Genomic DNA, 21,653 nt, shown 5'->3' with positions numbered 1-21,653 from the left:
GCGCTGAATAGTTGCTGCATGTGACATCCAGGATCTCTGACTAATCAGATAATGGGGCCCTCAATGTCAGTACGGGGGGCTCACAGAGCAGCCATTATAAGCAAGAACACGACGATAATCATCCACTAAGTGATCTGTGGGCGGAGAAGATGCTGAATCTAAAGACATGGCCGTCTCCCCTGTAGTTTAGAGTAACCGTAGTTTAACAATTTTTTTCCCCCATAAATCAATGGAACACAAGAAAATAAGAAACTTTGTAACAAAGCTGATCTTTCATTCTCAGAACGCTCAATTCATGGGTTCACTTGGCATATTTAGTTTCCCAGAGGAGCATGCATGGCTTATAAGTCTCCTCACTCTGACATGCCACGCTTGGCTTGTCACTCTCCCCAAGGAGAAAAACGTTTCCCCTTAGACCTCAATTCACGGGTAAAATTTGTATTCAGTGAAGACAGAATGTTACATTTTATTGAGATAGGAGAAGACAGTTTGTGCTCATAAAGTTCTATGGAGAAGTATAACTGTCATTTCAGGAGAACTTTCAGCACAATGTCTGGCTCGGCCCCCAGCTCCTCCCTCCCCGTCTGACTCGGCCCCCAGCTCCTCCCTCCCCGTCTGGCTCGGCCCCCAGCTCCTCCCTCCCCGTCTGGCTCGGCCCCCAGCTCCTCCCTCCCCATCTGGCTCTGCCCCATGCTCCACCTTCCCCATCTGGCTCTGCCCCAAGCTCCTCCCTCTCCATAGAACTTTATAAGCACCAACTGTCATCTCCTATCTTAGTAATGGGACAATCTATCATCACTGAATACAGATTTTACCAAAGAATTGAGAATGAATGATCAAGCAGATTTCTCTGATAAGATATATTACAAAGTTTCTTATTTTCATGTGTATTATTGGTGTCTTAAAGAGTGACCATTATTAACAAGTTTTCTTTAAGGTAAGGAGAGCACAGAAGTCTGACATGTAAATGCTCTTAACAATGTCTTTTATGGTTCTATTGATTAAAAAAAAAAAAAAAAAAAGGAGCAACTTTTTAAAAGGTAATATGTGACCACCGAGGAATACAGCACAGACACTGGAGGAACGGCGCCGATCTGGGAGACGAGTATTAAGTATTTTTCTTTTATCATGGGCAGTGAAGCTATTAAGTTAACCCCTTTAAGCCATGTGTTACTTCGCTCTCAATGAATCCTCTTCGGCAGTCTAGATTGTACCAAGAGGAAGAGGGAATGAAGTATAATATGACAGCAGGATCAGACTACGTGGGGTTTGTTTGTAGTCTGTTACCGTGGAGACACACAGGTTTGCATTGGATCTTTCCACACAAAGCTACAAAGTTGGTAATAAAAAATAAAAAAAAGTTTAAAAAAAAAAAAAAAAAAAAGCGTTGTTTTGCACAAGTATACACATATGCTTTCACTCCGAGCTCAGCTGCTTTTGGGCCCGGGGTAACATGAGGCAGTTCCATTTTTGCTTACAGTGCCCCCTACCTGACAGACAGGCGAACATCAGAGCGGTGTAGCCGTGCTCGTGCTGGTTGCAGTTGACGTCTGCTCCATGTTGGACTAGCAGTTTGCACATCTCCACCTTCCCCTTGTACGCCGCGTGCATCAGCGGGGTCATTCCATGCTGAAACGAGAAAGACACAAACGGGAAATGGATCAGGTCTGTGTCACTTTAGAAGGACGGGGGCCCTTTAAGAACAACAATTTGGAGTTGCTGTATAGAAAAAAAATAAATTGGGAAACTGCAAATGTTTTAGTTCTCGTGTGCACAAAAGAGTCTGCGGAACAGAACAGCCGACCTTAGACCGCGTTCACATGATCAGTTTTGGGGGCACAGCGGCCGTCATTGACCTTAGCTGTAATTGTGGGACTGCCCCTTTAACGTTACTCATCGTGACATTGTATCGACACAGAATGAATCTGATACATTTATGTTGTGATCTCAGTAAATCTTTATTTTCTGTATTTATTTCTCCTTCATCTCCAGGTTTCTTCTTCTTCTCGGTGGTCTCCGGTGACCGCGGTCGGGCCGCTCCGTCCCTTGTAAGTAGCAATTAGCGCTCAGGATGCCGCGGGTTGCCAAGGTTACCGATGCATAGCAACTGAAAAGGCCGATCCTTGGCCAATAAATAAAAAAAAGTGAAGGAACAGAAAGGGCAAGTCTGAAAGCGGAAGAGTAAGAAATGTGCGGAATTATCAGATGGTGACAACATGGAGGGGAGAGGGACCCTGTACTGCTCTACACGCTTCCGGAGATATCGGCGTTTATACTTCGTAAAGACTATAAAACTTAGCACCAACAGGACACGGCTAACAGAGTCATTATGCTAAGCAGTAGAACGACCCGCCCCTGAGGATTCTGTCAGCCACTCCCACTCGGTGACCATCAGAAAAATTGGCACCAAATAAAATGTCATCATTCCACAGAGCGGTTCCAGAGATAATGGTCTCTGTATTTACAGCTTATTTCTATAGTCTTTAATTATGGGGGGGCGGCTCACAGGATCCTCGGGGAGGCGGCGGCTCACAGGATCCTCGGGGAGGCGGCGGCTCACAGGATCCTCGGGGAGGCGGCGGCTCACAGGATCCTCGGGGAGGCGGCGGCTCACAGGATCCTCGGGGAGGCGGCGGCTCACAGGATCCTCGGGGAGGCGGCGGCTCACAGGATCCTCGGGGAGGCGGCGGCTCACAGGATCCTTGGGGAGGCGGCGGCTCACAGGATCCTCGGGGAGGCGGCGGCTCACAGGATCCTCGGGGAGGCGGCGGCTCACAGGATCCTCGGGGAGGCGGCGGATCACAGGATCCTCGGGGAGGCGGCGGCTCACAGGATCCTCGGGGAGGCGGCGGATAACAGGATCCTCGGGGAGGAGGCGGCGGCTCACAGGATCCTCGCAGGACGCCAAAGAGTACGGCAAGCTAAAGACCGAGATTCTGGTATGCTTGGGGGTGACTATGTCTGTCAGGGCGCAGCGGGTCCACCGCTGGGCGCATCACCGGGACAAACCCCTCGCTCCCAAATGTTTGACCTTTTGCACTTGGTCCAGAAGTGGCTGCAGCCGGAGTCCTCTACGCCTGCGCAGATGGTGGAGCGGGTGATGATGAACCGGTTTATGCACTCCCTACCAAGGCCCATACAGACTTGGGTTGCCCAGAGTGATTCCTGGAATGCCGATGAACTGATTGGACAGGTTGAGAGATACCAGGGGGTTGAGGGTCCCTTGGGAAGGCAGCCCACGCACAAATGGGGGTCCCAACAGGGGGTGGTATGGCCAAAAGGGGGTGGGGCGTACAAGGTCCAAAGAGGTGGGGGAGGTGGTGCCCAAGGTCCCTACGGGTGATGTTATTTGCTGGAGGTGCCACGGCCCAGGATATATATAGCCGCCCGTTGTCCACTGACCCCCGAGCAGATGGACTGCAGCATAGGACGCCGCTATTCATACTATGCGTATCCGGCCTGCAGTGTGAACTGTCCACCCAGCAAGGGGCCACAAGCATGTTCCCTGAAGGTGAACGGGCGGCAGACAACGGCACTGCTAGACTCCGGGAATCTGGAGACCCTTGTAAGTGTCACACTTCCTCCCCAACTGATCCCAGGGAAGAAGGTTGGCGTCCGCTGCATTCATGGTGATGCTAGGGATTACCCTAGAGCCAGAATGGACATTGAAACGGCCCATGGTACTGTGTCCCACAAGGTCGGCTTTGTTCAGAACTTGTTGCACTCCATCATTATAGGCCGGGACTTTTGTTTGTTTTGGGATCTTTGGGGGAAGGGTTCAGGGTTCGCTCGCTCAGATAAGAAACTAGTTAACCCTGAAGAGGTATCACCACACCCAGAGTCAGACAGGTTTCCCTTTTGTGTCCTTGTGGGGGATGAGGAGGTAGTGTCCCCCGAGTGAGAATTTTGGGTCTGCCCACCAGAGGGACCTCACTCTGAGGGAAGCCTTTAACAATGTTATGGTCATAAATGGGATTGCACAGGAGCCCGGGGGCTGACATAAGATTTCCCTATTTTATGATGAGTGGGGAGATGTTGTACCAGGTTACGAAAGTGAGGGAAGAGCTGGTGGAACAGTTATTGGTGCCGGGGCCCTATATATACGGAGGGTGTTGGACATGGCCCATTCACATGTCTTGAGAGGATATTTGGGAATGGAAAAAAATGCAGGAACGGATTGTGCAGAGGTTCTATTGGCTCGGATGTCACCGGGAAATATTCAAGTATTGCAAGTCCTGCCCTATGTGCCAGTTAACCGCCCCACCTCTCACTTTCTAAGTCCCCTCGTGCCATTGCCCATCATTGAAGCGCCGTTCGAGAGAATTGCTATGGACCTGGTCAGTCCCCTGGTTAAATCTGCTCCTGGGCATCAATATATATTGGTCATCTTGGACTATGCCACCCGCTATCCTGAAGCGATCCCTCTGAGAAACTACTCCGACGAGAGTATAGCTCGCAAGTTAGTCACTGTTTTCTCCCAGACAGGGTTACCAAGGGAGATCCTCACCGACCAGGGAACTTCTTTTAGGAGTAAGGTAATGAGGAAATTGTGTTGTGTGAGGTCCTGCAAATATCTCAAATGAGAACTTACAGTGCCTACAAGTAGTATTCAACCCCCTGCAGATTTAGCTGGTTGACACATGCGGAATTAACTTGGCATTGTGACATTTGTACTGTAGATCAGCCTGGAAGTGGGAAATGCACTGCAGCAAATTTTGTTTTTGTTTTTTTTTATTAAAAACGTTAAAAGTTAATTCAGAGTGTCATTTATTATTCAACCCCTCAAACCACAAGAATTCTGTTTGGTCCCCCTAAAGTATTAAGAAGTAGTTCAGGCACCAAGAATAATGAGCTTCACATGTGTGGATTAAAGATCTCTTTTGCCAGCCTTTTCTGACTATTTAAGACCCTCCCCAAACTTGTGAACAGCACTCAGACATGGTCAACATGGGAAAGACAAAGGAGCATTCCAAGGCCATCAGAGACAAGATCGTGGAGGGTCACAAGGCTGGCAAGGGGTACAAAACCCTTTCCAAGGAGTTGGGCCTACCTGTCTCCACTGTTGGGAGCATCATCCGTAAGTGGAAGGCTTATGGAACTACTGTTAGCCTTCCACGGCCTGGACAGCCTTTGAAAGTGTCCTCCCGTGCCGAGGCCAGGCTTGTCCGAAGAGTCAAGGCTAACCCAAGGACAACAAGGAAGGAGCTCCGGGAAGATCTCATGGCAGTGGGGACATTGGTTTCAGTCAATACCATAAGTAACGTACTCCACCGCAATGGTCTCCGTTCCAGACGAGCCTGTATGGTACCTTTACTTTCAAAGCGTCATGTCAAGGCTCATCTACAGTTTGCTCATGATCACTTGGAGGACTCTGAGACAGACTGGTTCAAGGTTCTATGGTCTGATGAGACCAAGATCGAGATCTTTGGTGCCAACCACACATGTGACGTTTGGAGACTGGATGGCACTGCATACGACCCCAAGAATACCATCCCTACAGTCAAGCATGGTGGTGGCGGCATCATGCTGTGGGGCTGTTTCTCAGCCAAGGGGCCTGGCCAGTTGGTCCGCATCCATGGGAAGATGGATAGCACGGCCTACCTGGAGATTTTGGCCAAGAACCTCCGCTCCTCCATCAAGGATCTTAAGATGGGTCGTAATTTCATCTTCCAACAAGACAACGACCCAAAGCACACAGCCAAGAAAACCAAGGCCTGGTTCAAGAGGAAAAAAGTCAAGGTGTTGGAGTGGCCTAGTCAGTCTCCTGACCTTAACCCAATTGAAAACTTGTGGAAGGAGCTCAAGAATAAAGTCCACATGAGACACCCAAAGAACCTAGATAACTTGGAGAAGATCTGCATGGAGGAGTGGGCCAAGATAACTCCACAGACCTGTGCCGGCCTGATCAGGTCTTATAAAAGACGATTATTAGCTGTAATTGCAAACAAGGGTTATTCCACAAAATATTAAACATAGGGGTTGTATAATAATTGACCCACACTTTTATGTTTAAAATTTAATCAAATTCAACTGAGCAACATAACTTTTTGGTTTGTAAGATTTATGCTTCTGTTCATAAAACCTACTCTCGTTTGCAGTTTGAAGGCTCTAACTTATTTGCATCTTATCAAACCAGCTAAATCTGCAGGGGGTTGAATACTACTTGTAGGCACTGTATACGTTCAGACAGATGGCCTCGTGGAGAGGGTCAACAAAACTCTGTGGAATATGCTGAGCAAGGTCATAGAAAAGGATGGTAGAGACTGGGACTGTCTCCTGCCATATCTGTTCTCGATCCGAGAGGTTCCATAAGCCTCTACTTGGTTCTCGCCATTTGAACTCCTGTATGGCCGACATCTGCGGGGTCTCCTGGATGTAGCAAAGGAAACCTGGGAAGCCGATGTCACGCCCCAGAGGAGCATCATCGAGCACATCGCCCTGATGCAGGAGAGGATTGCGAAGGTGATGTCCATCGTAAAAGAACATCTCCTCCAGGCACAGGAGTCGCAGGCCTGGGTCTACAACCGCTCAGCCAGAGTGCGGCAATTCAATCCTGGTGACAGAGTCCTCGTACTGATTCCTACCGTGGAAAGTAAGTTCTTGGCCAAGTGGCAAGGGCCGTATGAGATGGTGGAAAAGGTTGGTGAAATGAATTATAAGATTCATGAACCAGGACGAAGTAAGCCATACCATATATACGTCAATCTCATCAAGCCATGGCAAGACAGAGAGGCTGTTGAAGCTCCATGCTTGCTGGTCAAACCAGAAGGCGAGGTTGGAGGAGTCGCAATAGCAGAGACGCTGACGATGGCGCAGAAACAGCAGCGTCGAGAGTTGCTGCAGAAGAACAGGGATCGGTTCTCGGAATTGCCGGGGTGCACAAGGGTCATAGAACACAAAGTTCTGAAGGAGCCACATGTGCGGGTGAACTTGAAGCCCTATGGGATTCCTGAGGCCCGATGAGAGTTGATCTCCAAAGAAGTGAGTCGTATGCTGAAACTCGGGTTCATTGAGGAATCCAAGAGCGGTTGGTCGAGCCCAATTGTCTTGGTCTCAAAACCAGATGGCAAATGGAGATTCTGTAATAACTATCGGAAGTTGAAGGAGGTCTCCAAATTCGACGCATATCCGATGCCGCCTGTCGATGAGCTGATGGAGCGACTTGAGCCAGCAAGGTACATAACCCCCTTGGATTTGACAAAGGGATATTGGCAGATCCCCATAGCACAGGGAGCCAAGGAGAAGACTACGTTTTCTACGCCGGACGGATGCTTCCAGTATGTCTGGATGCCGTTTGGACTGCAGGGGTCCCTGCCACCTTCCAGAGAGCCATGGATCAAATCCTTGCGCCCCATCAGAAATACACTGCGGCATACCTGGACAATATTGTTATCTTCAGCTGAGACTGGGGAAAGTCATCTGGAAAAGGTCCAGGCGGTGTTTGATGCTCTGAGGAAGGCGGGGTTTTCAATAAATCCAAAAGAATGTTCCATGGGGAAGAAAGAAGCCAAATACCTGGGATATGTAGTGTGGAGATCAAACCCCAAATCACTCAAGTGGAAGCAATCCAGACTTGGCCGAGACCGCTGTCTAAGAAGAAAGTCAGAGCCTTTCAGGGAATCGTGGGATACTACAGGAGGTTCATCCCAAATTTCGCCATGATGGCCGCACCCCTGACTAACCTCCTTAAGGGGACAAAATCAGCCATGGCCAAGTGGACTGCAGAGGCGAAAGACGGCCTTTCAAGGGATGAAAGCGGCTCTGTGTAGGCAACCGGTCTTGCTTGCCCCCCGACTTCAAGAAAGAATTTATACTCCAAACAGACGCCTCAGATGTCGGTTTAGCAGCAATCCTTTCCCAGGAGATACAAAGGGAGGAGGACCCTGTCCTCTACCTGAGTAGAAAGCCATCATCCTCCGAGAAAAATTATTCTGTGATCGAGAAGGAGTGCTTGGCCATAAAGTGGGCGGTGGACATGTTCCTGTACTATCTGTAAGGACAAAAGTTTAGATCGGTATCCGACCATGCCCCACTCAGATGCATGAGGGGAAAAAAAAGGGAAGAAATGCCAGGGTCACCCGCTGGTTTTTAGCCCTACAGGATTTCAACTTCCATGTAGAACATAGAGCAGGGAAGCTACATGGTAATGCTGATGCCTTCTCGAGAATCCCCTGTCTAGTAGTAGAAGGTGCCAATCCCCAAGGCTTTAGGCAGAGGGGGGAGGTATGTAAGGTGGCTAATGGTCGCGTAGTCGATGGGAGGTATGTATCACAGAGATGGCTGGTCTTTGTGATGTAACCTGGAATGCTTCTCTAGTGCACGCAAGCACTAAGAGCACTGATTGGGAGCTGGGTTATAGGTAGTTGGAGAGATGGAGGGGGGGGGGGTCAAATTTCTCAGCGCTTAGTCCTCCTGAATCAATGTGTCCTCCATGGTTTATGCAATTAGTACAGGAACGGAATCAGCAATTTCCTTCCGTTTGGCACATACAGAATATAACAAACATTCATTTATATCCAAATGTAAAACCTTTGAGTAAATGAACAAAGGTATTGATTGGCAAAAGCTGCAAGTTATAGATCTGGGGAATTAATGCTGGGAACATATGTGCTGAGCGATCGATCAATGTGTCACTGTATGCAACAATCACATCTGCAGGGAACGCGTCAGAGGAGCAACATAACAGCCCAGGGGCCAAAGAGTCCCATTACTGCATTAGTCCTAAAGAATTAACCCACAGAAGTAGCAAGAGCCTCTTAGCATCATGTGCCAGTCATGGAAAACATTTTGCCAAGTATAATTATTGTGTTATGAATGTTCCTTATATCATTTGTCACATATGATCTCACAAATTTACTACTGCCCCTATGTACAAGAAAGTAACTACTATAATACTGCCCCCTATGTACAAGAATATAACTACTATAATACTGCCCCCTATGTACAAGAATATAACTACTATAATACTGCCCCCTATGTACAAGAATATAACTACTATAATACTGCCCCCTATGTACAAGAATATAACTACTATAATACTGCCCCCTATGTACAAGAATATAACTACTATAATACTGCCCCCTATGTACAAGAATATAACTACTATAATACTGCTCCCTATGTACAAGAAAGTAACTACTATAATACTGCTCCCTATGTACAAGAATATAACTACTATAATACTGCTCCCTATGTACAAGAATATAACTACTATAATACTGCTCCTATGTACAAGAATATAACTACTATAATACTGCTCCCTATGTGCAAGAATATAACTACTATAATACTGCTCCCTATGTACTAGAATATAACTACTATAATACTGCCCCTATGTACAAGAATATACCTACTATAATACTGCCTCCTATGTACAAGAATATACCTACTATAATACTGCCTCCTATGTACAAGAATATAACTACTATAATACTGCTCCTATGTACAAGAATATAACTACTATAATACTGCTATGTTCAAAAAATAATATAATATGTATCTACAATATTTCACAATTATTATTTGCTTGATTATATATCTTCCGAAATAAAATGACAATTACTGCCTTTACAAATGTCCACATTTCTAATAGGAGGTATCAAATTAATTTCTAGTTTTATGCCATTTATTACATTTAGACTTATTTTTGCTAACTCTGGAAAATCCCTTTAAGTCATCGGTGGACTCCAGTCACTTGACCTCCATTCGTACCTCATCCAAACAGTTGACACGGACATCTTTACTCCCCAGCAGTGTGACGGCTTCTTGGATGTTCCCTACAAAAGAAGCAGAACAGATTGTTAACAATAATCTGATGTGTTTGGTGAAAATAATAAAACCTTTATACGGGTATCTGCATCGCTAAGCCGAAATCTGACATTTTTAAGATCAATATAAAAATGTTTAGGTTGTTACTAGAAATAATCAGAGAATACGAATGATAACAAAAAAACCTTTTTCTCTCTCATGGTTATTGGTTGGGTGAAGCCATTTACTGTCAAACTACTGTGTTTTCTCTTTTTAAATCTTAATGACAACCAAAAACATCCAAATGACCCTGATCAAAAGTTCACATACCCCAGTTCTTAATACCGTGTGTTGCCCCCTCTGACATCAATGACAGCTTGAAGTCTTTTGTGGTAGTTGTGGATGAGGTTCTTTATTTTCTCAGATGGTAAAGCTTCCCATTCTTCTTGGCAAAAAGCCTCCAGTTCCTGTAAATTCCTGGGCTGTCTAGCACGAACTGCGCGCTTAAGATCTCCCCAGAGTGGCTCAATGATATTGAGGTCAGGAGACTGAGATGGCCACTCCAGAACCTTCACTTTCTTCTGCTGTAGCCAATGACAGGTTGACTTGGCCTTGTGTTTTGGATCTTTGTCATGTTGGAACGTCCAAGTACGTCCCATGTGCAGCTTCCGGGGTGATGAGTGCAAATTTGCCTCCAGTATTTGCTGATAGTGTGCTGCATTAATCTTTCCTTCAACTTTTACCAAGTTTCCTGTGCCTTTGAAGCTCACACATCCCCAAAACATCAGCGATCCACCTCCATGCTTTACTGTAGGAATGGTATTTCTGTCATCATAGGCCTTGTTGACCTCTCTCCAAATGTAACGTTTATGGTTGTGGCCAAAAAGTTCAATTTTGGTCTCCTCACTCGAAATTACCTTGTACCAGAAGTTTTGAGGCTTGTCTCTGTGCTGTTTGGCGTATTGTAGGCGAGATACTTTGTGGCATTTGCACAGTAATGGCTTTCTTCTGGCGACTCGACCATGCAGCCCATTTTTTTCAAGTGCCTCCTTATTGTGCATCTTGAAACAGCCACACCACTAGTTTTCAGAGAGTCCTGAATTTCAGCTGATGTTATTTGTGGGGTTTTCTTTGCATCCTGAACAATTTTCCTGGCAGCTGTGGCCGAAATATTTGTTGGTCTACCTGACCGTGGTTTGGTTTTTACAGAGCCCCTGATTTTCCATTTGTTAATCACATTTTGAACGCTGCTGACTGGCATTATCATCAATTCCTTGGATATCTTTTTGTATCCCTTTCCTGTATTATACAGTTCAGCTACCTTTTCCCGTAGATCCGTTGACAATTCTTTTGGTTTCCCCATGACTCACAATCCAGAAACGTCAGTGGCTGGATGAAAGATGCAAGAGTCTGTCTGGATCCCAGAAACTCACTCAGCTTTTATGTACACACACTGATTACATGCAAACAGGTCAAAGGTGAGGATGTTACCTTTAGTAGCCATTCAAACCCATTTGTGTCAAATCCTGTGCATGTTATCAGACCAAAATCACCAGGGTATGTGAACTTTCGATCAGAGTCATTTGGATGGTTTTGGTTGTCATTAAGATTTAAACAGAGAAAACACAGTAGTTTGACAATAAATGGCTTCACCCAACCAATAACCATGAGTGGAGAAAAAAAGTTTTTTTGTTATGATTCATATTCTCTGAAACAAGGCCACATTTGGCTCCGGCTCTTGGACGCTCCATTATTGGGGACGTGCTGCTATTTTGTGAGTTTACATTGAACGTGTAAAGATTCTAAAACTCTACAAATAAATTCTGCTTAATGAGGAAAGTAAAGGATCCGGAGATGAGGAAAGTAAAGGATCCAGAGATGAGGAAAGTAAAGGATCCAGAGATGAGGAAAGTAAAGGATCCAGAGATGAGGAAAGTAAAGGATCCAGAGATGAGGAAAGTAAAGGATCCAGAGATGAGGAAAGTAAAGGATCCAGAGATGAGGAAAGTAAAGGATCCAGAGATGAGGAAAGTAAAGGATCCAGAGATGAGGAAAGTAAAGGATCCAGAGATGAGGAAAGTAAAGGATCCAGAGATGAGGAAAGTAAAGGATCCAGAGATGAGGAAAGTAAAGGATCCAGAGATGAGGAAAGTAAAGGATCCAGAGATGAGGAAAGTAAAGGATCCAGAGATGAGGAAAGTAAAGGATCCAGAGATGAGGAAAGTAAAGGATCCAGAGATGAGGAAAGTAAAGGATCCAGAGATGAGGAAAGTAAAGGATCCAGAGATGAGGAAAGTAAAGGATCCAGAGATGAGGAAAGTAAAGGATCCAGAGATGAGGAAAGTAAAGGATCCAGAGATGAGGAAAGTAAAGGATCCAGAGATGAGGAAAGTAAAGGATCCAGAGATGAGGAAAGTAAAGGATCCAGAGATGAGGAAAGTAAAGGATCCGGAGATGAGGAAAGTAAAGGATCCGGAGATGAGGAAAGTAAAGGATCCGGAGATGAGGAAAGTAAAGGATCCGGTAATGAGGAAAGTAAAGGATCCGGTAATGAGGAAAGTAAAGGATCCGGTAATGAGGAAAGTAAAGGATCCGGAGATGAGGAAAGTAAAGGATCCGGAGATGAGGAAAGTAAAGGATCCGGTAATGAGGAAAGTAAAGGATCCGGTAATGAGGAAAGTAAAGGATCCGGTAATGAGGAAAGTAAAGGATCCGGTAATGAGGAAAGTAAAGGATCCGGTAATGAGGAAAGTAAAGGATCCGGTAATGAGGAAAGTAAAGGATCCGGTAATGAGGAAAGTAAAGGATCCGGTAATGAGGAAAGTAAAGGATCCGGTAATGAGGAAAGTAAAGGATCCGGTAATGAGGAAAGTAAAGGATCCGGTAATGAGGAAAGTAAAGGATCCGGTAATGAGGAAAGTAAAGGATCCGGTAATGAGGAAAGTAAAGGATCCGGTAATGAGGAAAGTAAAGGATCCGGTAATGAGGAAAGTAAAGGATCCGGTAATGAGGAAAGTAAAGGATCCGGTAATGAGGAAAGTAAAGGATCCGGTAATGAGGAAAGTAAAGGATCCGGTAATGAGGAAAGTAAAGGATCAGGTAATGAGGAAAGTAAAGGATCCGGTAATGAGGAAAGTAAAGGATCCGGTAATGAGGAAAGTAAAGGATCCGGTAATGAGGAAAGTAAAGGATCCGGTAATGAGGAAAGTAAAGGATCCGGTAATGAGGAAAGTAAAGGATCCGGTAATGAGGAAAGTAAAGGATCCGGTAATGAGGAAAGTAAAGGATCCGGTAATGAGGAAAGTAAAGGATCCGGTAATGAGGAAAGTAAAGGATCCGGTAATGAGGAAAGTAAAGGATCCGGTAATGAGGAAAGTAAAGGATCCGGTAATGAGGAAAGTAAAGGATCCGGTAATGAGGAAAGTAAAGGATCAGGTAATGAGGAAAGTAAAGGATCCGGTAATGAGGAAAGTAAAGGATCCGGTAATGAGCCCCCGGGGGAGAGGCGGCTGCAGCTCGTCAGGGAGAGACGTCCAGAGGGACCCAGTTTGGGAAAACTAATGGCAATTAAAATTGAGCAGAAATCCAGAGTCAACGCTATTGATTGCTGTAAGTAGGACGTGTGCCCGCTATAACATGAGCATCACCGTAGTCTCCACAGTGCTCGCCCCTCGGGTGATTTTATGCCCCTCTTCCCTTTTTGAGTCCATGAACACTCAGTTTGCCGGACACATAAGCAGTGGAAGTGCGGCCTGCAACTTTGGCTTTAAAAGTTTTAAAATAACTTTTGTGTTTTTTTGTTCTTCTAATCAACAGTTTGGAAACAGTCAACAAGCTGCTGCCGATGGAATATTATGTTGCGGATCTGTCTTTTTATATTTAGTACATTAATTGTCTGGCTGCTTCGCTGTCTCTTTAATAGCGCCCCTTGCTGGCCGACTTATAAACATAAATAAGCAATGCTGGTCTTTTATTTTCAGCTGTAGTGTGAAATACCCGATCCACAGCCGCACTGAATCTGTACAAACCTACAACTGGTGGTTTCACCGGCAGCTCACTGACCTACTTGCTGATGGTTTCTAGGCTGCAATTTTTTTTTTTCTAAATCTGTAATGAAAATTATGTACAAAATTGCTACATTTTACATTAACAGATTGAAGCCTATAGCAAAAAAAGATGGAGCGTAACATGGATAAAGACTGTAGAGCGCTGCGGAATATGATGGCGCTATACAAGTAACAAATTAATAAACATGGGTCCGTTACAGCATGGATCAGATTTTCTACCTTGCTGATGGTTTCCATTATTATAAATATGTCGTTGGCACATATTCCTTTTCTTAAGGCACAAGAAGTAAGACTACACCCTTCACCTATATAATATCAGCCCCTTCTGCCCCATTAGGGTTAATAAGACGTCTTGGGATGATCTCGCTGTGATACTTTGTCCGATACTCAGGTCATGGGCACCTGTGCAAGTCTATGGCTGCGTGAGAAATATCGGACTGCACTCGGATGCCATCAGAGCCCGATGTGCACACAGACAATGGAGAAGATGGAGAAACTAAGTTCTCCGTCTTCTCTGCACCTGAGCTGCAGTTGCCTCATGAGAGAGACGCGGGGCACAGACGCGGGGCACAGACGACCCTCGCTTGAGAGAATATACGGCAGAGTGAGCGGACCCCAACAGTGAAACCAATACCCTGATATAGATTGTAGCCCCCTAGGACAAGCCCTAGGAGAACAAAGACCAGCAATGAAGCATGTTCTGCTGTGACGGGGAGGCAGTACTATCTGTGCCACTTACAGGGAGAGACAGGGAGGCAGTACTATCTGAACCGAAATCATTTACAGGGAGAGATGAGCAGACAGTACTATACGTGTGTCTACGTAACTTACAGAGAAAGATAAGGCGGTAATATCTGTGCCTAGAACACTTATAGGGAAAGACAGGGAGGCAATGCAATCTGAGCCTAGCTCATTTACACGGAGAGACAGGGAGGCAGTACTATCTGTGCCAACATTATTTACACAAGAGACATTATACTATCTATCCACACATTATACAATAAGAGTGACAGTGAGGCAGTACTATTTGTGCCCACATCATTTACAGGCAGGCAGTGCCATCACAGAGATGAAGGTCAGGCTGCTCGGAGAGGATATGGGGCGATGTATATCAGACGTCCTGTCCTCCCAATCCCAGATTACCGGAATATTACGATTTAGAGGACGTTCATTACTATCACACAGATCAGACGGCGAGAGATTAGTCACAAAACCGAATTCTCCATCTTCCCAATTACAGCTGGGGTCGTCTGCCGTCTGCCGCTATAATCACTGCAGATTATCTCTTTAATTATGGCTAGTGCAGATTAGTGAGGGGCACGGATTATATACCCAGGGGGATACCGCCTCCTGCCCCCAAAAGAAGACAAAAAATAAATAATATAGAAATAACAGAATGAAAGTTTATCAGGCTGAGCGTTCTCCTCTGCTGCCACCATAGGGCTAGTCTGTCCAAAGTGTCGGTCTTCACTGCAGTTCCGTCATGCTAGTCATGAATCAGGTAGCTCAGGATGATCAGCTCTGCAGGTTCCTCACACATTCATGAGATTTTAGTTTTGTGCTGACCGTTTGAGGGAAGGTCCATTACTGACAGGTCAAAGTCCCCAGGAAGAAAGACGTCCGTGTAAAAGACTCCCCAGGTTTGGTTTGGGACCATCTGACCTCATCTTTGGGATGTGATGGAGCCGGCGAACCCCCGAATCTGCACCAGCTGTTCTTGGCCTGGGGACCCTATAGAGTGATAGTCCGGCTCCAGGGGGACACGCGCCGCCCCCGGGGGAGGGGGGAGACACTGAACCGTGAACGGTTGTAGAAAACCATCCCAAATGCTGCAATAGATGTAAAAAAACAAACTGAGAATTATTTACCCGCCCTGGGGCTGCGCTGTGTACCCGCTACTGCCCATCTCTGCTGTTTGGCTGCAGGGGTCTCATCACGTCACCAGCGCTGCAGCCTACTGGCGAGTTCACAGACTTGTGCCACCTACAGAAGCAGATCCCCCACAACGGCGCGTCACCCACAGATCCCCCACAACAGCGCGTCACCCACAGATCCCCCACAACAGCGCGTCACCCACAGATCCCCCACAACAGCGCGTCACCCACAGATCCCCCACAACAGCGCGTCACCCACAGATCCCCCACAACAGCGCGTCACCCACAGATCCCCCACAACAGCGCGTCACCCACAGATCCCCCACAACAGCGCGTCACCCACAGATCCCCCACAACAGCGCGTCACCCACAGATCCCCCACAACAGCGCGTCACCCACAGATCCCCCACAACAGCGCGTCACCCACAGATCCCCCACAACAGCGCGTCACCCACAGATCCCCCACAACAGCGCGTCACCCACAGATCCCCCACAACAGCGCGTCACCCACAGATCCCCCACAACAGCGCGTCACCCACAGATCCCCCACAACAGCGCGTCACCCACAGATCCCCCACAACAGCGCGTCACCCACAGATCCCCCACAACAGCGCGTCACCCACAGATCCCCCACAACAGCGCGTCACCCACAGATCCCCCACAACAGCGCGTCACCCACAGATCCCCCACAACAGCGCGTCATCCACAGATCCCCCACAACAGCGCGTCATCCACAGATCCCCCACAACAGCGCGTCATCCACAGATCCCCCATAACAGCGCGTCATCCACAGATCCCCCATAACAGCGCGTCACCCACAGATCCCCCATAACAGCGCGTCATCCACAGATCCCCCATAACAGTGCGTCATCCACAGATCCCTCATAACAGCGCGTCATCCACAGATCCCCCATAACAGCGCGTCATCCACAGATCCCCCATAACAGCGCGTCATCCACAGATCCCCCATAACAGAGAGTCATCCACAGATCCCCCATAACAGCGCGTCATCCACAGATCCCCCATAACAGTGCGTCATCCACAGATCCCTCATAACAGCGCGTCATCCACAGATCCCCCATAACAGCGCGTCATCCACAGATCCCCCATAACAGCGCGTCACCCACAGATCCCCCATAACAGCGCGTCATTCACAGATTCCCCATTACTTTGCCCCCAGCCCCGGTCCCCACCTTTGGAGATGACGGCCACCAGCTGCTTCTCCTCCTCGGTCACCTCTCCTCTCCGCGGCGCCATGCTGTGGCGGCTGAGGCTGCTCAGGCTCTGGACACACAGGAAGCCGCAGTGATACAATGTCTCCAGATCAGTGTCAGCCCTCGGCCGACACCGGGACAGCGGCCATGACTAGTGCTGGCAGTCGGGCCCCGGCCTGAGCCTGCTCCGGAGCACACCACTGCGCACTGCCCCAGGGGGATCTGCTGTAAGTGCCGCATATACCAACCTCTAATCCATCAATGGAAATATGAGAATTGTGTTGTGTTCTTGTAAGATTGTGTCAATCTATTATTTCTAGAGGAAGGTAAAGCAAAGAGCTGAAATACAGGCGGAGGTTAATGGCGCTGACAGAGACCCCCCTGCTGTTGTGGAGTTGGTATCGCCCGCGGACTGTGCTGCTGCCTGAGAGTAGAGCGCTCTGCCCTTCAGCAGTGTCCTATTGTCTGCTGGTGTGTGAGGAGGCGGCCGGAGCAGCGCATAGGTAAGCGGAGCACAGCACGTATACACAGCGCCACAGACAGAGCCCCACAGTGTACACAGCGCCACAGACAGAGCCCCACAGTGTACACAGCGCCATAGACAGAGCCCCACAGTGTACACAGCGCCACAGACAGAGCCCCACAGTGTACACAGCGCCACAGACAGAGCCCCACAGTGTACACAGCGCCATAGACAGAGCCCCACAGTGTACACAGCGCCACGCACAGAGCCCCACAGTGTACACAGCGCCACGCACAGAGCCCCACAGTGTACACAGCGCCACGCACAGAGCCCCACAGTGTACACAGCGCCACGCACAGAGCCCCACAGTGTACACAGCGCCACGCACAGAGCCCCACAGTGTACACAGCGCCACGCACAGAGCCCCACAGTGTACACAGCGCCACGCACAGAGCCCCACAGTGTACACAGCGCCACGCACAGAGCCCCACAGTGTACACAGCGCCACGCACAGAGCCCCACAGTGTACACAGCGCCACGCACAGAGCCCCACAGTGTACACAGCGCCACGCACAGAGCCCCACAGTGTACACAGCGCCACGCACAGAGCCCCACAGTGTACACAGCGCCACGCACAGAGCCCCACAGTGTACACAGCGCCACGCACAGAGCCCCACAGTGTACACAGCGCCACGCACAGAGCCCCACAGTGTACACAGCGCCACGCACAGAGCCCCACAGTGTACACAGCGCCACGCACAGAGCCCCACAGTGTACACAGCGCCACGCACAGAGCCCCACAGTGTACACAGCGCCACGCACAGAGCCCCACAGTGTACACAGCGCCACGCACAGAGCCCCACAGTGTACACAGCGCCACGCACAGAGCCCCACAGTGTACACAGCGCCACGCACAGAGCCCCACAGTGTACACAGCGCCACGCACAGAGCCCCACAGTGTACACAGCGCCACGCACAGAGCCCCACAGTGTACACAGCGCCACGCACAGAGCCCCACAGTGTACACAGCGCCACGCACAGAGCCCCACAGTGTACACAGCGCCACGCACAGAGCCCCACAGTGTACACAGCGCCACGCACAGAGCCCCACAGTGTACACAGCGCCACGCACAGAGCCCCACAGTGTACACAGCGCCACGCACAGAGCCCCACAGTGTACACAGCGCCACGCACAGAGCCCCACAGTGTACACAGCGCCACGCACAGAGCCCCACAGTGTACACAGCGCCACGCACAGAGCCCCACAGTGTACACAGCGCCACGCACAGAGCCCCACAGTGTACACAGCGCCACGCACAGAGCCCCACAGTGTACACAGCGCCACGCACAGAGCCCCACAGTGTACACAGCGCCACGCACAGAGCCCCACAGTGTACACAGCGCCACGCACAGAGCCCCACAGTGTACACAGCGCCACGCACAGAGCCCCACAGTGTACACAGCGCCACGCACAGAGCCCCACAGTGTACACAGCGCCACGCACAGAGCCCCACAGTGTACACAGCGCCACGCACAGAGCCCCACAGTGTACACAGCGCCACGCACAGAGCCCCACAGTGTACACAGCGCCACGCACAGAGCCCCACAGTGTACACAGCGCCACGCACAGAGCCCCACAGTGTACACAGCGCCACGCACAGAGCCCCACAGTGTACACAGCGCCACGCACAGAGCCCCACAGTGTACACAGCGCCACGCACAGAGCCCCACAGTGTACACAGCGCCACGCACAGAGCCCCACAGTGTACACAGCGCCACGCACAGAGCCCCACAGTGTACACAGCGCCACGCACAGAGCCCCACAGTGTACACAGCGCCACGCACAGAGCCCCACAGTGTACACAGCGCCACGCACAGAGCCCCACAGTGTACACAGCGCCACGCACAGAGCCCCACAGTGTACACAGCGCCACGCACAGAGCCCCACAGTGTACACAGCGCCACGCACAGAGCCCCACAGTGTACACAGCGCCACGCACAGAGCCCCACAGTGTACACAGCGCCACGCACAGAGCCCCACAGTGTACACAGCGCCACGCACAGAGCCCCACAGTGTACACAGCGCCACGCACAGAGCCCCACAGTGTACACAGCGCCACGCACAGAGCCCCACAGCGTGCGCGGGGCCCCACAGCGTGCGCGGCGCGCGGGGCCCCACAGCGTGCGCGGGGCCCCACAGCGTGCGCGGCGCGCGGGGCCCCACAGCGTGCGCGGGGCGCGGGGCCCCACAGCGTGCGCGGGGCGCGGGGCCCCACAGCGTGCGCGGCGCGCGGGGCCCCACAGCGTGCGCGGCGCGCGGGGCCCCACAGCGTGCGCGGCGCGCGGGGCCCCACAGCGTGCGCGGCGCGCCACGCGCGGGGCCCCACAGCGTGCGCGGCGCGCCACGCGCGGGGCCCCCCGGTGGCGCCGACGCCACTGCAGGCTACGTGTTAGACATGTATATATGCAATAATATAAAGATTTAAATGGAAGCTAAATCTATGTATATATTTTACACAAACATTAATACATGGGAAATACTGTTTAGTAACTGAGTCACAGATAGATGGATAACTTTTGAAGGGTTATTCCCCAAAAACTTACATCCCATATGTGGGCTCTGGAACAAAAGTATATGGGTATATCAAAAGGGCAAGACCAAAACAAAAAGGAAAAAAAAAACTAAAATGTATCTTTTAATCAATAATTTCTAAAAGCAATCGGCAATGTATGTTGGGACAATTATCCATAAAAATCACTTTAGTAATATAAGGAGAAAGGTACAGTGCACATGCATGCTTACCCTATAAGTGCCCAATGGAGCGGATATCCTGCCGATCGGTTTGGTGTCCCCGCTCCTCGGAGGCTGTCCCTTTTTGACCCTATGTAACCCTAAACAGACATACATCTAAAAAAGACATCCATAAGTGATGCAGTCATGCTGAAGTCAACACGAATGAAAAAAATGGTATCTACCATAATACATACATAAATTATGTGGGTAATGGGATGATACAATACATCAATACTTGGACATTGAAATGTTTCTTATGGAGCCACTTCTTAGTTGCCCTGGCTGTGTTTTTTTGGGTCATTGTCATTCTAGAAGACCCAGCCACGACCCATCCTCAATGCTCTTACCGAGGGAAGGAGGTTTTTGGCCAAAATCTCGCGATACATGACCCCATCCATCCTCCCTTCACTAGGGTGCAGTTGTCCTATCCCCTTTGCAGAAAAGCACTCCCGAAGTATGATGTTCCTCCACCATGCTTCACAGTTGGGACGATGTTCTTCGGGTTGTACTCCTCCTCCTTGTTCTTTCTTCAAACACGGCAAGTGGAGTTGATACAAAAAAGTTCTATTTTCGTCTCCTCTGACCCCATGACCTCCTCCCATGCCTCCTCTGGATCATCCAGATGGTCATTGGGGAACTTCAAATGGGCTTGGACATGTGCTGGCATGAGCAGAGGGACCTTGTGTGCCTCCAGGCTTTTATTCCATGACGGCGTAGTGTGTTACTAATGGTAATGTTTGAGACTGTGGTCCCAGCTGTCTTCATGAAAACCATGTCCGTTGTCGGAGACATTGGGGCAGACCATTGTAAATGCACAAATTTTGGTGCTGCAACTTTAAGACCTATTTATTATGTTTGCAAATTACTCCAAAATACAAGGTGGACGGGAAAAGTGCTGTAGAAGTCGGCCATTTATAAAATCATCGTAACAGGGGCATGGACTTTGTGCAGGGATTTAAGGGAGTTATACAAAATCGTCAGGCAAGCGCAAATCCGAGGTCAAAGCTGTCAGAGCTCCGCCAATATGAGAGCGCAGCTCCGGGGCAGCGCAGTTTTCTTTCATAGCTCGCCGATACTGCCCAGTGGAGGGAACAACAATCTAACCCAAAAAAAAGCCAATTTTTCTACAGAAATCAATGCACAGATTTGAGGCCATTTAGTAGGAGGAAGACTTGGGCGCTATTATTGCAGAAATCTAGTCTAAATAGACATTGTGAATTCCTTTTACATTATATTACCATCCTTGTTCTCAGTATGCCGACTTGCTCAGTGTTTTTTCGTTTTGTTTTTTGTGACTACGCACACGGCCGATGTATCTGAGAATTTGCAAACAAAAAACTTGTATCAGAAACCAAAATCAACAGAATACAGAGATATTTGAGCATGTGCTGCGTCATATAATGAAATTAAATGTCATGTGTTAATAAGAAGTGGACTGCAACTAAGTAAAATAGCCCGGTGGCAGTATTATAGTAGTTATATTCTTGTACATAG

At 48.9% G+C, this 21,653-nt stretch overlaps 2 protein-coding genes across 2 annotated transcripts in view; one reads left to right on the top strand and one right to left on the bottom strand.

The window, feature by feature from the left end:
* The window catches only part of ANKMY2 (ankyrin repeat and MYND domain containing 2), a 34,655-nt gene extending 17,491 nt beyond the window's left edge, over positions 1-17,164 (bottom strand). Inside the window, exons 1-3 of the mRNA XM_073677260.1 lie at positions 16,882-17,164; positions 9,712-9,776; positions 1,491-1,629 (exon numbers count right to left, since the gene is read on the bottom strand). Of these exons, the coding sequence (XP_073533361.1) occupies positions 1,491-1,629; positions 9,712-9,776; positions 16,882-16,945 (268 nt within the window). The 5' untranslated portion in view covers positions 16,946-17,164. The remainder of the gene's footprint in view (positions 1-1,490; positions 1,630-9,711; positions 9,777-16,881) is intronic.
* A 91-nt stretch (positions 17,165-17,255) lies between these two features.
* The window catches only part of BZW2 (basic leucine zipper and W2 domains 2), a 40,189-nt gene continuing 35,791 nt past the window's right edge, over positions 17,256-21,653 (top strand). Inside the window, exon 1 of the mRNA XM_073677259.1 lies at positions 17,256-17,405. Coding sequence (XP_073533360.1) covers positions 17,263-17,405 — 143 coding nt within the window. The 5' untranslated portion in view covers positions 17,256-17,262. The remainder of the gene's footprint in view (positions 17,406-21,653) is intronic.

The sequence above is a fragment of the Phyllobates terribilis genome, unplaced genomic scaffold (assembly GCF_046119375.1).
Source record: "Phyllobates terribilis strain yellow unplaced genomic scaffold, ASM4611937v1 Scaffold_4__5_contigs__length_816908805, whole genome shotgun sequence".
NCBI classification, from domain to species: Eukaryota; Metazoa; Chordata; class Amphibia; order Anura; family Dendrobatidae; genus Phyllobates; species Phyllobates terribilis.
The sequence above is the reverse complement of the archived record's forward strand: the minus strand, read 5'-3'. Positions and strand labels throughout refer to the sequence as shown.